Source organism: Alosa pseudoharengus, unplaced genomic scaffold, assembly GCF_046254945.1.
Source record: "Alosa pseudoharengus isolate Yale_2024_CS ecotype anadromous, Long Island Sound unplaced genomic scaffold, YU_APseudo_1.1 YU_APseudo_1.1_scf_1, whole genome shotgun sequence".
Lineage (NCBI taxonomy): Eukaryota > Metazoa > Chordata > Actinopteri > Clupeiformes > Clupeidae > Alosa > Alosa pseudoharengus.
Window position 1 is genome coordinate 59,511,842 of NW_027468564.1, and position 16,926 is coordinate 59,528,767.

At 39.2% G+C, this 16,926-nt stretch overlaps 1 protein-coding gene across 1 annotated transcript in view; it reads right to left on the minus strand.

The window, feature by feature from the left end:
• Nucleotides 1-5,251: 5,251 nt before the first annotated feature.
• Nucleotides 5,252-16,926, minus strand: part of srsf7b (serine and arginine rich splicing factor 7b) — a 91,249-nt gene continuing 79,574 nt past the window's right edge. Inside the window, exons 6-7 of the mRNA XM_076295900.1 lie at nucleotides 9,620-9,674; nucleotides 5,252-5,439 (exon numbers count right to left, since the gene is read on the minus strand). Of these exons, the coding sequence (XP_076152015.1) occupies nucleotides 5,389-5,439; nucleotides 9,620-9,674 (106 nt within the window). The 3' untranslated portion in view covers nucleotides 5,252-5,388. The remainder of the gene's footprint in view (nucleotides 5,440-9,619; nucleotides 9,675-16,926) is intronic.

A 16,926-nucleotide genomic window follows, 5' to 3' on the forward strand; every position in this document is an offset into this window, starting at 1 on the left:
TTGTGGCCTCTCTGAAAGTTGTCAACAATCTCCTTGGTCTTGCTGACATTCAGCAGGAGGTTGTTGTCTTTGCACAAACACACATGACATTCAAACACACATGTTGCACAAACACACATGACATTCAAACTATTGATACATTGTGCACTATGGACACTGGTCTGTAGGCTACCATCGGACAAATAAATCCTGACATATCCTGACTCAGAAAAAAAACATCTTCTTGCTTTTTGCTGCAAACTCAGCAATGAAATCATAGGCCAGCTTGCAGGTAGCCTACGTCTTTTTCATTTCATAGAAGGGCGGATGGATTCAACCGCGAGAACGGCAATGAGTTGTTAACAGACACGAACCAAGACATATAGCCCAGCAGCAATCTATCTAAAATAACACATACTTGAAGTACCATTTATGATATGTTGTCAAATATTGAAGTCGTGGGAAGTTTACATAATTTAAGCTGTAGGATGTTTCATTCGTCCCCCTTAAATAACTCTTGAACGGTTTTGTTCATAGCTATACATGCAAAGGACAGATGTATGTTGCTAGTGACAAAATATTAACTTTCAGTGTTTTACGATGTCTTTGTCATGGGGAAGTGTTTTTCCCCATGCATATTCTAGGCTACTGTCAGTGACTGCCGCGAGAGAAGCGGGTTCTGTGTTGCGTTCATTTCAGTGACTGACGCGAGAGAAGCGGGGTCTGTGTTGTGTTGCATTGCGTTAATTTATTTTCATTGGGCATGCCCTGCCGTGCCGTCCACAGCTCTACAGTTCCGACAAAGCCGAAATTACTCATTTTGAAACAATGAGTGCAGGCCGCGCGTTTGTATGGTTATATTGCTTGACGGGGGGGGGGGGATCCCAAGCAGCTTTCAGCCATAAGGCTATTTTGAGCCTTATTTCCTAATGCACCCGACACTAATATTCAAAATGTTGAAAACTATTTCGGCATAAACTATAAGCAGTTTAATTAAATGTAATGTTAGTTGTAAACAAACGGGCTACTTGGTGAGGCTTGGCCTCACAGATTCACTCTTGCCTTAGATGGCAAGAAAAATCTTCACGATATAGGCCTATTAAATGACCTCCCGATTCACGTTGGCTGGGGGGCAGGGGGGGCCATCAGACATTTGTGCCCAGTTAAATCCGGCCCTGCCCCCAACAAATCCCACCTTCCCACCTCTGTGACAGCTTAAAAGAAGTCGAGAGGACTCCTAACTCACAGACCTATTCACAAACCGGTTTTGTGGCATTTCGCCATGTTTTGAAATCCTATGCGGCTACAGGAGCTTTCAATCGTGAGGAAGCAATTTTGGGTAACACTTTATTTTAATGTGTCACTGTTACAGTGTACCTACCTAATTAGGTACAGTGGTACAACCTGTGTAACAACATGTACTATCAGGTACTATCATTGTACTTGCATTATGTATTTGTGGGTACCTACATATAGTTGTTACATTGTAATACTGAGTGCTTTTACAAAACTTTGCCAACCTGCTGGATGGGGTAAATCTGGTCATGATAGATTTGATAAACAAATCATTCTTAGCTCCAGTCAAGGCCTCATTGTCTTCAGTGTACATGTAACAGCTGTGCTGCTACAACCTTGTTACTCTTTGATACAGTGGAATAAACCTACTAAGTGTACCAGTTAATTACTTACATACATATGACATGTATGTTATGTCTTCGATGTCTTGGAGCAGGTCTACTAATTCACATGTACTGTGTGGTGTAACAGCAGACACGTTTCAACACATCAATTACAGGATGCATGACATCATTGACAGGATGTATATAATATGTCCATGTAAGTACTTAACTGGTGCACTTTATTTTAATGGGTTTATTCCACTGTATCAAAAGAGTAATACATGTGTACCAACACAGTTGATACATGTACTACAGTATGTAGGGTAATGGCAGACATGTTCCAAGACACCAATGACACAACATACATGTAATATGTAATTGTAAGTACTTAACTGGTACACTTCATTTTAATGGGTTTGAGCCACTGTATCAAAGAGCAATAAGTGTGTACCAACACAGTTGATATATGTACTATGTAGTGAATTAGTAGACCTGTTCCAAGACATCGAAGACACAACACAACATACATGTCATATGTACATGTAAGTAATTAACTGGTACACTTAATAGGTTTATTCTACTGTATCAAAGAGTAACAAGGTTGTAGCAGCACAGGTTGGAGCTAAGAATGGTTTGTATATCAAATCTATCATGACCAGATTTACCCCATCCAGCAGGTCTCAGGTCAGCTCTTTGCCTCGGATGAAAATTTAGACAAATTGGCAAAGTTTTGTAAAAGCACTCAGTATTACAATGTAACAACTATATGTAGGTACCCACAAATACATAATGCAAGTACAATGATAGTACCTGACAGTACATGTTGTTACACAGGTTGTACCACTGTACCTAATTAGGTAGGTACACTGTAACAGCGACACATTAAAATAAAGTGTTACCCAATTTTGCATTGTAGGCATAACTAACATGCAATAACGCCACCAACAACAACCAAAACTAGGCTACTCATTGTCAACATGTAAATTAAATGTAACATTATTGTGAATCAAATTAAAATGTTCTCTTTTGCAAACGTAGGCATAGGCATAGTAACAGATTAATTTAATAATGTTACAAAGATACTACATCAATCCGTGTGTTTCATTAGGCTACTAGGCTATTTGTTTTGCCTTACTCTTGATTCATTTAGGCTAGGCCTTTTTATTCAGTTATTCATCATCTTCCGTCCTTGTGTAGCGCACGCATTCTCAGACCTGTCACCTGCCACTCATCATCGTAAGGGAGGTGTTTGGAATCATTCCCGCATTACAATCATCAGCCAATCAAGGTGGTCACTTCAGTCAAGCTCGTGCATGAGTAATAGCGTCATCCATAGCAACGAAGACTCACTCACTCTTAGTCAAAGATTCTAGAGTGCTCCGCTCCAGAATCTGTTCAGGAGTTGTCATTTTTCCTTACTAAGAGTAGGTCTGAAAGGCTTTGTGAATAACTTAATAATAACTCCTAGCTAAAATATTTTATTGCTATTTATGAGTAGCCTACTCCTAGTGGTACGATAAAAGGCTTTGTGAATATGGCCCCTGGTGTCTAACCCAATGCATAGCCCATTTACACAAAATAATGGTTGAATATTAGGCTACTGATGATCATTATTATTTAAGAACATGCAGTGCGCGTAGGGCACCAAAAACATCTTGCTCGTAAAAAATCGTCATACCGCACATTGTGGCGGGTCTGTTATTTAACCTACTTACTGTAGGCTGCGCAAACCACAGGCCTTTATTTTGGACAAGCCTGCATTGGAGGGAGGCCTTCTGTTGAAGAATTTTATATAAAGCCTGCGCTAACAGTAATCCTCCTGCCCCCGATACCACAGCTGTGGATAGTGTGGAATGTTCAAGTAATAACACAATACAATTTGTGTCTCAATTGTCCCCCGCTGACCACCTCACACATTTCTCTAGATTTTGCAACGACCTTACATGACACAATGCCATAAAATGCCAGTTTTTAGGACACAGAATAATGTTTGTAATGATACCAGTTAGGCCTACGTTTAACAGTAACATAAGTGTAATGAGCTATTCATTGTCGAAGGTGCATGGTGAAGTGAAATTCTTACTTTGGAAAACAAACATTTGCCGATATCATTGTATAGGGGATAGGCCTACTTGTTTATTTTTTACGTAGCCTACAATGGCCAGTTCAGACAAAGCCGAAATTACTCATTTTAAAACATTTGTATGGTTATATTGCTTGGCTTAAATCCCAGAGAGTAGGCTACCGCACCCCACAGTGATGGGCCTAGCAGTCTTACGCGTTCAGTGTGGGGTATAAACAAGCTGAGAATTTAGCGGTGTCACGTCTGCCTGTCACAGACGTGGGGAGCTCTTTGAAGCTTGGGATAATGTGGTACAGTTACTACAGTAACAGTATTTTATTTTACTTCTTATGGAATAATTTTTTTTTCACTTTTATAAAGGCTTTGTTTGAATGCTGTTGGAACAAATGGTAGTTGATTATAAAGGCAACTTTGTGTTGCAATATTCTGTGTGTTCTGGACTGCAGGTAACTTGTTAAACCAGTGGTTCTCAAACTTTTTCTTTCATTCCCCACTTTGATCAGCCAACATTTGTATATGGGGCCCATTTGGGTACCATATGTGTTGCCAATATGGGTCCAATATGGGATTGTCCGCGTGTTCCATAGTGGCCCCATGTCATTTGCCCACATGGGCTCCATGTAGGATTACACTGGGTTTTATTTGGGTCCCAACTGGGCAACATACGCTGGACCCTTCTGGAACCCAGCCTTAAATTCTACCTGGGTCCTACATGGGTACCTCATGGGTTGAAATATGGGTTTTTTTGTGGGATTGTCCGCGGGTTCCAAAGTGGCCCCATGTCATTTGCCCACATGGGCTCCATGCAGGATTACACTGGGTTTTATTTGGGTCCCAACTGGGCAACATACGCTGGACCCTTCTGGAACCCAGCCTTAAATTCTACCTGGGTTCTACATGGGTACCTCATGGGTTGAAATATGGGTTTTTTTGTGGGATTGTCCGCAGGTTCCAAAGTGGCCCCATGTCATTTGCCCACATGGGCTCCATGCAGGATTACACTGGGTTTACAATGGACCCATCTGGGGCCCCAGCCTTAAATTCTACCTGGGTTCTACATGGGTACTACATGATTTAAATAATGGGGTATAGGAGGGATGAATCGCAGGTTCTATAGTGGCCCCATGCCATTTGTCCACATGGGCTTCAGGCAGGATTACAATGGGTTTTATGTGGCTCCAAACTGGGCAATAAATGCCAGACCCATCCATGCCCCACCTTAATTTTCTGTCTAGGTTCTACACATTGGCTAAATGGGCTGCATGCAAGATTATAGTTATTAAGTAGGGCAAAGCTGGGCAATGCATACAAGATCTTGGTCCCATCTTCAATGTCATATGGCTCCAACATTTACAATAAAATATAATTAGAATCCCAATGTTTACAACATACACTATAAATACCAATCCAAAACCAGACCCATTTGTAATTCACTGGAAAATAATATTAGTCACTTCCAGGGGGCTATGGCTCTAAGGTCCCACCAAACAGCAGAAAAAGCAGCCTAATTTTCTTTTTCTGCATTTAATAATAATCATTTAATAAATTACAACACAGAGAACATCAACATCAACACAGAGAACAACAACAACAACTGGTTACAAACAGCAATGCCTAAATTGAATTGAATTAAATCACTTCGCCACTCTGGCTGCCCTCAGCCCTCCCCTGTCCCTTGCCCCAGTAAACCATTTCCCTAATGACCGTTCAGCCTCCTCTGATTTGTAGTGCTGGTAAGGGGGTTCTTCTTGAGGGCCTCTGTAAAATCAAATTATTTTTAAGATGAAATGCTTGGATATGAGTCTTTGTCATTATCAGACAGGAAATCAACATACTCAAATATACATTTCACATAATTCCATGTTTAATTGTAATAAAATTTAATAATTTAATAAAATGTAGTGTTGCCGTGCTTCAAAGTCAATATTTTTACTGTTTGTAATCAGTACTTTTTGGTTGGACCACCTGGTATTTTGGGGGTTATATTAATGTACTGAAAATATGTTTAAATTACACAGGTTTTGTAGATTAAATTGAGGCATTACACATGTGGAGTGAAATAGCTTCAAAGAAATTGAAAGAAATACTTGGACAAGACAATATACATGACACATCATTGACCCAATTACAATATAATAATTATAATTTAATGTTAATCTGTTTTTTGTATTTTGTGCATCTCTTTGTATAATAGGTCTGTCAAGTATCATAAACATGTTTCAAGAACAATATGTTTAACTTCATACATTGTAACATTTAGGCCGAACCTGCACCCCTCAAGAGGTGTATTACTGAGACAAATTAGCTTTCCATGGGCTATTGACAGTCAGAAAATTGAATCCAGGGTCTTTTTTTCTGCATGAAAAAGGTCAAATAAGTCGTCCAAAGACATTTTTTTATTTAGAGTTTTGGGGTGGGGGCATACATTTTACAAACCAAAATAGTATTTTCCTTATTACAGGCATCAATGAGAGAGAACAACACTTAAAGGGATATTCCACCATTTAGGGAATTATACTCAGTAATAATCAAGGAACACCATGGGCGCAGCAGCACAATGATATCATGCAGCACCTGAAAATAGTTCCCGTAGGCTAACTTCTAGCAACAAGGTTGAGCTGCAGCATACAAATTGGTTAGTGACTGGATTATTACGCCTGAATGAGAGTATAGTTCCATGTCAAATCAGCCTAGAAAATTGCCACGTTTCATTTTCAATTAGTCTTATTACACGTTCTAACTTGAGAAAAGACACGTTTTAAATAGGAAAATTACCAGAAATCGTAGTCACTTTTAAACGTGATGCTAGCAGGCGAGATGCTAATGGTCTAATCCGATTCAATGATCTATGCTAGGCTGGAGCTAAAAGTGGTATCCACATACTCAGAGAACGGCTGAATGAACTTGAGAAAGGTAAAAATCAATTGTTTAACTCAAGGGGAGGTGGAAAATGAGTGTAATTCTCCAAATGGTGGAATATCCCTTTAACATAGTCTTTACTTACATGATTTTGGTTTTAATTTTCTAATAGGAATAAGTGTTTGTGACAACATGTCATGATAAATTTGATAATGTTTGATCGCTATTTTGGTATGAAGCATCTTTCACGTACTGAATGCACACTCTAGAACAGGGGTGGCAACCAGTCCAGCATGAAGAGTCAAAAAAAATTTCAACTGTCATTGTCAATTGTCAAAAAAATTCAAAAATAAATAAATAATAATAATTTCAACACAACTCAAAAGAGCCGCACAACAAAAAAAGATGCCCACACCACAACAGCGACTTAGGCCTACACTTTAAATCTTCTTCTTTTTCATTTAAAATGAAACACTTGGCAGATGCTACAAATTATCGTTTTCAGGAATGAGTAGCAAGCAACAAAGACATTTGACACACATCACAAATTCCCCATCACTGACTGACTTATTAGCATGAGAAATGCTCTGATGTAACAACTGATAAGATGCCAATGTGACCGTCAAATGTTCCGTCGAGTGTCTGCTTCTCTGACTGACGTCTATGTATCATACCTTTACCTTGTACTTGCAAAGGTCAGTGCCTTTGGGAAATGTTCAGGTTTGAAGCTTTTATGCATCAGTTAAGTCTGGCATACCAAGTACCAAACTAACGTGTTAAACAGTTTTTTTTACGGTTTTATTTTGGTTATGTTGACATATCAACCAGAAGGGTTATGCTAGCCTACAAAAAAGATTAATCCGCCTTTTCAATGTCCGTGTTCCTCTTTCTATTTACTCTTAGCATCAGGGTTTTCCTGATTGCAACAGTAGCATTACACCTGGCTAAAGAAACAAATGTTTCTGCTTCTTTATGGGCTATCCATAACATGACAATAAAATTATTTTAATTTAAACATTGCAGCCTAACTATTGCCAGTACTATCAACTTATGAAAAGCATTTTCATTTACCAGAAATATAGGCTATTTCAAAAAATAAAAAACTATAAATCCAAGGAGAAATGAGAACATCAGTTGAGCAGCGAGAGGAGGCAAAGAGCCGCAGGTTGACCACCCCTGCTCTAGAAAGTGAAAACTCTAGAAGTGAAAGTAGGCCTACTATATGCTCCGTGTCTGTGGCTGTCTGTACATGTCCGCAATCGATTAGCCTACGTTCCTCAAATGGAAAACACATCCATGTTCCCTCGCATCTCCTGGCCACTCTATGTAATCCTTCTGTGTTTGCAAAATTCTTGACAGTTCTTAAATGTATAAAAAATAAAAAACTGAAATATTATATTTACATAAGTATTCACACCTTTTGTTATGACACTTGCCATTGAGCTCTCATTGTGCATCCTACTTCTATCAATGGTCCTTGAGATGCTTCTACAACTTGATTGGAGTCTACCTGTGCCTAAATTAATTCACTGGACATTATTAGGAGAGGCACCCATCTCTTTATATAAGGTCTCACAGTTGATGGTGTATGTCAGAGTAAAAACCAAGCCACGAGGTCGAGAGAATTGTCCATAGACCTGTGAGACAGGGTTGTATGAAGACACAGATCTGGGGAAGAGTACAAGAAAATTTCTGCGTCTTTACACAACCCTGTCTCGCAGGTCTACGGACAATTATCTCGGCCTCGTGGCTTGGTTTTCACTCTGACATACACCATCAACTGTGAGACCTTACAGCAGTGGTCCCCAAACTACGGCCCGCGGGCCGGATACGGCCCGCCACCTCATTTTGGGTGGCCCCCCAAAACATGTCCGTGGAATATAGCATCCGCCCCGCACGGGAGTACAACATCGTCAAACTATAACCTCCGCAATTTCCCCCATTCATTCTCTATGGCGAGTCTTAACAGTACACATGTAATACTCTTTTTGTCCACCGGTGGTTGTTTTGGCGCTGTTTTGCGTTTGTCATCGAAAACGGAATGAAATGTAGGCCTACCTACAAACAATGTAAGAGGCCTATGCTGACTGCATCAGTGCTCAAAGTATTTTAAAAGTTTATCAATTAATTGTTAATAACTAACTAACTTCTATTCAAGTCATATTTCTGGGACTTTCTGGGATAATTATTTCTATTTTTTTATTCACTCGTTCAAATGTTTATACAAAGAGTTCACAAAGTTCTCATCAGGTGACTGAAAGTTAGAATAGTGGTCATTTCAGTTTTCATTTCAGTCCTCCTAGTTTGAGAACTTGAGCTGTGTATGCAAAGACAGAATTCAGAGTTCACACATTTTATTAAAATATACTTTTGGGACTCCCTGTTAATACTTTTGGAAATGCAAACGTTTTTTTATTAGTATTATTTAATTTTACACTAATATGACATGATGACAGTATAAACACAGCTAACAATGGTATTAAATTGCAATAGCCTATGATTAAATGTAATAGAATATTCAACTAAGGTAGACTGCTGTTGTTCACAGCGCTAAGCTATTTATGGTTACTGATATACTCCGAGTCTCTGGCCCTCTCTTGGAGCCAGGCATAGTGAGCTGGCCCTCGGAAGAAAAAGTTTGGGGACCACTGCCTTACAGTATATAAAGAGATGTGTGCCTCTCCTAATAATGTCCAGTGAATTCATTTAGGCATAGGTGGACTCGAATCAAGTTGTAGAAGCATCTCAAGGACCATTGATAGAAGTAGGATGCAAGGATAGTAGGATGGAAAGTGTCATAACAAAAGGGGTGAATACTTATGTAAATGGTATATTTCAGTCTTTCATTTTTTTATACATTTGCAAAACACTCCAAGAAAAAGTGTAGCGCTGTGAATACTTTCCGTATGCACTGTATGTAGATCAGATACTGTATTGAGGGTGACTTATCACATTGAAATCTCAATCTGGCAACCAACGAGAGGCTTGTCTAGCGATTAAAAGGAACACTTGCCAATGTTTTGAATGTGAACATTCTCTGACAATCCTACATAGCTACTTAAATGAAATTGACACTTACTTGGGAGGGACAGAAAAAAACGCTTTCCAGTATGATCTGGAGATTAAACAGCAGCCTATAGGAAAGGGGAGAAGAAACAAAAGATGGAAGTTCAGCAGCACATTCATTTTCTTTCAACAAATACTGCATGCTATATCATCAACTAGAAAATCATTATTTTTTTTCATTAAGAAGTACACTTTCATGAATAATTGTGTACTGGGCAATAGTAGGGAAAGTATTTAAGATTTTTGGTTTGAATAAAAATAGCAGTTTTAACTACAATACAAGTTCAAATACAACTACAATACAAGTTTTTTTTTTTATATATCTGGGCCAAATTCAGACAAGAGGTGTTTACATGATTACATTTAGGTTAGGGTTTTCATTTTTTATCAAAGATCAGATTTAATTTAGTAGTTTGACATGGTAGGAATAGCATACAAAATGTTTGGACAGTTGATCCCGAATTTGGTCAAACAACAAAAATAAAAGCCATAATCAAAGACCAATGATAAAACAGTTTAAAATTATCGAAAGAGACAAGTGCAGTAAAATTAAAGTATGAGATAAAGTTTGATATGGTCAATATCTGGAATTTAGCAATAGGCTATAGTCGTGGATCATAATATATAGGCCTATAAAATGATGGGATAACTAACCTAGCAAATATGTTTAATATTCATTATGAGTAGTTCATAAATTGAACTGGACCATGAAGAATGTAGCCTGTTAGGCTACAGCTTTATTCAAGAACACCATTGAGCACTACAGAGCAAGTTTTTTTATGTGCATTTAATAAGGTCTGCTGTTTAGTCCAACATAATTTGTTGGTGTGCAGATGGATGCAGAACTGCAATGTAGGCTGATATAGTGAATGATTGAATTGCATGTAAATTCAAAGTAAATTTTATCGCGAACCGTTCATCAGAGTGACGAGCAAGAGGCGCCATTAAATCGTGTAGTTTCGTTTGCTTTTCGTTTAGTCTTGAATGTGCTGTGAGGGAATGTGCATAAGTGTGTACAAATATTTCCATGTACATGACTAATGCATCTTCTCTGCCTGCCTTGCCTAAAGGTTACTGCTAGACCCGCCAACTCTCTATCAAAACTTAAGGGGGCCAGATAAGACTACAACATTCGTTACCTCCATTTCTCTGGCTAGCCTTCTAGTCTAGTCGTGATCCCCATAGGCCCAATAGTAAACCCAGAAATGTTAAGTACCCTAAAGTTTTATTGCAGAAATGTCATCTATAGGCCTAGTGGGTGGAATTTAACTTGGTTGCCTAAAGTTGCACTTTGGGCAATTTGCATAATTAGCATAAATAGGCAATTTAGGCGAGGCAGTACAGGTGAATGGGGTAAACATTTTAAATAATAGATATCACCATGAAACTTTCTGAGTTGATTACTTATGTTAAGATGAGAAAAAAATGTATTGCATGTTTTTTATATTTTAATGTTTACATATGCAAATGAGGCCCTATCTCATTAAAAATGCTCTAATTTGCATACACACAAAAGCAGATAGTGTGATAAAGTCAGGCTCAAAATTGTTTTTCCAAGGTAGCCGCTGCATCGACGTTTCTTCCGTGATTTGGGAAAAGCCTGTAAAAGTCCTGGCAGGAAGCATGCATAAGGATGTAGATCCAGGAATGCACTAATATTTTGTTCGTAGTCCAGTTTGCAACAATTATTAGTTATTACTAAGTTGTAAACACTTCGGAAAAAAAATATTTAAATCTGGATATACCAAAAAACGTTGATGTAATCGCTTCCTGCAAGGACTTTTACAGGCTTTTCCCAAATCACGGAAGAAACGTCGATGCAGCGGTAAAGTAGCAGATAATCAGGCAAGTCTTATTTAAATAAACTCCTGGTGCACTTACAAACTTTCTAATGCCTCGTTATTGGACTAAATGTCGTAGTTGTACTACTGCAGGAGTTTCGTACCATTCAGGGCATTATTAGTGGGGTAATTTACGAGATAAAAGTTGGTTCCATCATGACTGCAGAACGTCATTCGTTTCTGACGGCGCTACTCGACCAGGGCTCGACCAAGGGAAAAAAGGTTCTGGGAGGGTGTTTGGCTCGGGGTCATGGTGCAAAGAACCCTAGGGTAAAATTACTCCGAACCATCGCTTTCAATTAAATCTGGCTCATGAAACGAAATGCAATTTAGAAGGCTCTTGAGTGTATTCTGCCAAACATACAATTGTTATTTAGAAGAAGAATGTTGCAGCAAGTAGCCTAGAAGCTCATCTATCTAATCTGATGAAAAGTGCTGCCTTCTAGCCTGACGAGCCAGACCCACATTAAATGTAATTTGCTGCCGCTAGGGTGCGTCAAGATTTCTAGGCTAGCTGCCTATGGCAAGCGATTTTATCATTTACCCGCTAAGTTTGACTATCTGGAATTAACATTGTAGATATCAACAACGTCTTTCTGACTAGTCGCAATTACATTTTGGATAGTTGGAATTGTCATTCAAGATATCTGTAACGACTAGTCGAAACGTCAGATAGAGATATCTGTAATTTAGTTTTGACTAGGCAAAACTGCAATACAGATATCTGTCATCACGTCATTGAAAACAACATTCAACTCGTCACACATCTTAAATGGCAATTGCAGATATCTTTAATTCAGTTTTGACTAGGCAGAATGAAAGGTGAAGATATCTCAAACGTCATTATGACTAGTGCAAATTATTGTGCAAGACGTTGCTCTTTAGTTCCGTAGCAGAGCCCGTCTAGATTTCTAGGCTAGAGCCCAGCTAATTTCCCCTCCCCAACATAATCGAAGAAAAAGTGGGCTTATTTCCTTATTTCTATGAATGGAAGAAGAATAAGCAGGCTGTAATGTCGTAGCCTACATAAATTAGTAGGCCTAGGCTACTACATGCACCAGCACCATCTACAGGAAATTCCATTCATAATGGTGTTGGCTGTAATCGAAAAAATCAAAGCAACATTGAATCATCAATTCTTGCTGCCAGCTCCTGTCTTGCATAGGCTGCAGCATTAAAAAGACGATTAAAAACTCCTTCGCCCCCTGGCTGCTCTGACATGGTGCTAATTAGTGCTAATTACAGTTAGTTAACAGGTGCTATGTGATTTGATGATTTGAACAACACGCTCTTCTCCCGCCTAAAGTGGGATGCGGGCCTAATTTGCATAGCAATACAGATATCTCTAACGTCATTTCGCCTAGTCAAAACTCTAATTCAAGATATCTATAATTACATTTTGACTAGGCAGAATTAAAGTTATAGATATCTCCAATTTCAGATATCTCTAATCAAAACTCATTCAAGATATCTATAACTTGATAATAGATATCTACAATCAAATTATGACTATCCCTAACTCCAGTTTGAGATATCTACAACGTCATTTTGACTAGTCAAAATTCCATTTACAGATATCTACAATGTCATTTCACCTAGTCAAAACTTAATTCAAGATATCTGAAAAGGAACATGTAGATATCTTGAATTGAAGTGAATTAAAGATATCTTCAACTGGAGTTATGACTAGTCAGAATCAAATTGTAGATATCTCTAACTGGAATTACAGATATCTACAATTCAGTTGCAGATATCCGTAATTCACATAGTGGATATCTGCAACTGAATTGTAGATATCCGTAATGATAAACCCCATAGAAATGAATGGCAAATGTGGCGTCATTTGTCCTAGGAAGAATGTATTTGTGGATATCTGAAATGACAATTATGGATAGGAAGAATTCAATTGCGGATATCTAAAATGTTCGTTTTGACTAGGCAAAACTGAATTACAGATATCTGCAATACATATCCAGTCTAGCGGGAAAATGTTAAAATCGCTTGCCATAAGCTGCCTTCCCTAACTCAGCTGTAAAACCTCACGTTAGAAATTATCATGCAAGATCCGAAATACTTATGCTACCATTTAAACTCAAACTTTTCAGGCTTTGAGGTTATTGTAGAATAACCAATAAATAAAAAAGAATGTGTTCAGTAGCACTAGCTGTGATGTCTCATGAAGTAGACCTAGTAAGGCTAGCAAGAGTTCATAATAGCAAATTGTGTAATTTAATTTATCACAACACAGTCGAAAATGTTGTAGCCTACATAAGCTAATACTTTTTACACAACTTATCAATGAATCACAATTTCGACGATGAACGTTAGGAGGAGTGATCCAAGGTAGAACAGGTTAATCTCCCGCGCATATCACTATGATAACGTCAACTGATACGTTGGGTGATGTCGACATTTAAAGTAGAGCCCACCCCGAAACATGATTGAATAAAATAACTATGATAGTCCACAGGTGAACAGCCTGTACATTTGTCAATGAAAAGTAAATAAAAAATAAAGCTAATTACACTATAAACCTAGATTTTCTAAAATCTAGGTTTATACATGTAGGCCTATGTGCTAGAACTCTGTGCATTCTGCATGTAGTATGGAATCAGTGGTCAACTTTACATTTTTAGATATGCTAGTTGTAGTAGTTTTAGGCTAATAATAATAATAGGCTATGTGTTTAAGTGGTCTTTGGGGACACAGCGGGTATGGAGAGGCAGTTGTGACATAGGTTGTTTTGGAAGGCCCTGTCTCCAGAGAAATAGGAAACTGTTAAACCCTACAGGAGGATGGTGTTTGTCATCAGCAATGAGGGCATTGATGGTGATATTGATGACAGCAGGTGGGCTCTGAAACTGGATTAGACGGGTTCAAAGAGCTCATGGTTGGACATGTTGTGCTGGAGTTGGGCAGCCACTGCTCTTTCCAGGTTTAGGCTCAAGAAAGGGGAGGTTGGAGATTAGGTGGTAGTTGGGTCCGCTGAGAGTATGATAGCTGGGTATCAGGACAGAGACTTCCAGTTGATGATGTTGAACAGAGGGTAGGAAGACAGGCCTTTAACAGGGTGGGCTTGGTCCAGGTAAAAGGTCTTGATGTTGGCCGCGTGTTCCTTGAACTGTGATGTGACCTCTTTGATTAGCATTTTTTAGACCAGTGTTTCTCAACCTCTGGGTCGGGACTCAAATTTGTGTTGCGTGAAATTCTGAAATGGTTGCAAGAGTCAATAACCTGAACCTTAGGCCTGATTAGCTTTCAGCCTTTGTCTTAGGGTCACAAGTGGTAGGCTATGTTTAAATTTGGGTCACAGAGCAAAAAAGGTTAAGAACCACTGTTTTAGACCAGGGCAGTGCTATAATGAGCAGTTCAAATTGCTCCAGCATTAGGTGCTGTTACTACAGTTGAATGTTCGATTCAATGATATAACCATTTTAAGTCTAACTCGTTGGTATTTATGGTCACACTGTATTGGTGCTCTGTAGACCAAGGTTGAAGAGGGAAATGGAGAGGTGCACAAGGCCTACCTGGTGTCAAATATTGTGTGGCTTGCTGTGAGACCCTTTGAAGCACCCCCAATCTCTGAACTGCACAATGTTTTAAGTCTAGATTAAAAATATTTCTACAGAGCCTGCTTTCCCTTACATGTAATGGAAGGCCATTCCACAAGTAGGAAAGGCAATTGCTCTCTGAACAACAGATTTTTCATGAAATGAATTGAATGTTTATAGACCAGCATCAAAAGAGTGCAGTGGCAGTACAGCCCCCTCAGTTCACATATTAAGTCAGCCCTTGCTTGTAGAGTGTGCACTATGCAGGGTTAAAAAAGTATTAAAATTAGCACCCACAACTGGCCAAATGCAGGTAAAAATCTGCATTGGCCAGTAAAATCAGATAGCCAACCTCAATGTAAACTTTGCGCACTTCAGATTTTGTCTACATTACATAGTTAGTCTCCTTTGTGCAATTCTTTTAAAGACCCTGTCCCAATGACGCTAAACATTGCATATTGCTCATTGCCAGAACTATTGTCCATTTGTGTCCTACTTAACACCCTTGTAGTCAATCCATATGAATTTGCCTGGGTATATGCCCATTTTAAACTACAATGGTACACCTACATGGGCCCATTGTGCTGACTACATGTATTGAGTAAGGGATAATGACATAATTCTGGTCATTATCCAGAAAATAAGTCCTGAAAGGGCGAACTGGACTCCAACACAAAATGGATTTCAGCCTTCATTATTATGACCGCCGCGAAGCGTTTTGATCTGTAGCCCCCCCGCTGGACTGCACCCCCCGAAAGGAGGGTAGGGCAGACACAGTTTTCTGTGAATATCTCGAGAACCGTAAGGTTTAGGAGGACCATTTTTTTTTTGTATGTTGATCTCAAGGGGCCATGTCAACCCATTCCATAACCACTCATTTTATGTATAGCGCCACCTAGTTAAACACAAAAAAGTAAAAATGAGGTGTTGTAATCGCAGGTATCTGTGACCTAACATAGTCAAAACTGCACGAAATTGGAAGTGTAGGATCATTATGACACCCTCTGAATGCACGCCAAGTTTCGTGGAATTCCGTTCATGGGGGGCCACACAATAAATTAATTTATGTTACTATACACCAACTGGCCTGTAGGTGGCCGGAGACAGTTTTCTGTGAATATCTCGAGAACCGTAGGGCCTAGGAGGTCCACCTTTTTTTGTATGTTGATCTCAAGGGGCCATGTCAACCCATCCCATTACCACTTATTTCATGTATAGCGCCACCTAGTTAAAAATTAAAAAGCAAAAAATTAGGTGTTTTCATCACAATATCTCTGGCTGACATGGTCAAAACTGCATGAAATTGAAAGTGTAGGATCATTTTGACACCCTCCGAATGCATGCCAAGTTTTGTGTACTTTCGTTCATGGGGGGCCTTACAATAAAACAATTTATGTGTACATTTAGTGACGTACACCAACAAGGATTCCCGGGACACTGAAAGACCGGGGTACACAAAACTTGGTGGGCATGTACCCCCACATGGATAGCATGGAACTGTCATTTTTCGTTTTTATCTGTAGCCCCCCCGCTGGACTGGACCCCCCGAAAGGAGGGTAGGCCAGACACAGTTCTCTGTGAATATCTTGAGAACTGTAGGGCCTAGGATGACCATTTTTTCCGTATATTTGCCTCCAGGGGTCATGTTAACCCAGTTCATGTGCACACATGTGCACAAACAGATACACACACACACACACATTCACAGTAATCATACGTATGACCAGGGCCGGCCCGAGGCATAAGCGAACTAAGCGGCTGCTTGGGGCCTCCTGGCCACCAGGGGGCCCCCAATCGAGTTTCTTTTTTTTTACATAATAAATAACGTAAACAAGTGACATCAATGAATGAATAAATGAAACAATTATCATTCAAATCAAGAAAATTATGATTTCATGATCAATATGCCTGCCTACTGCTACTGTGTC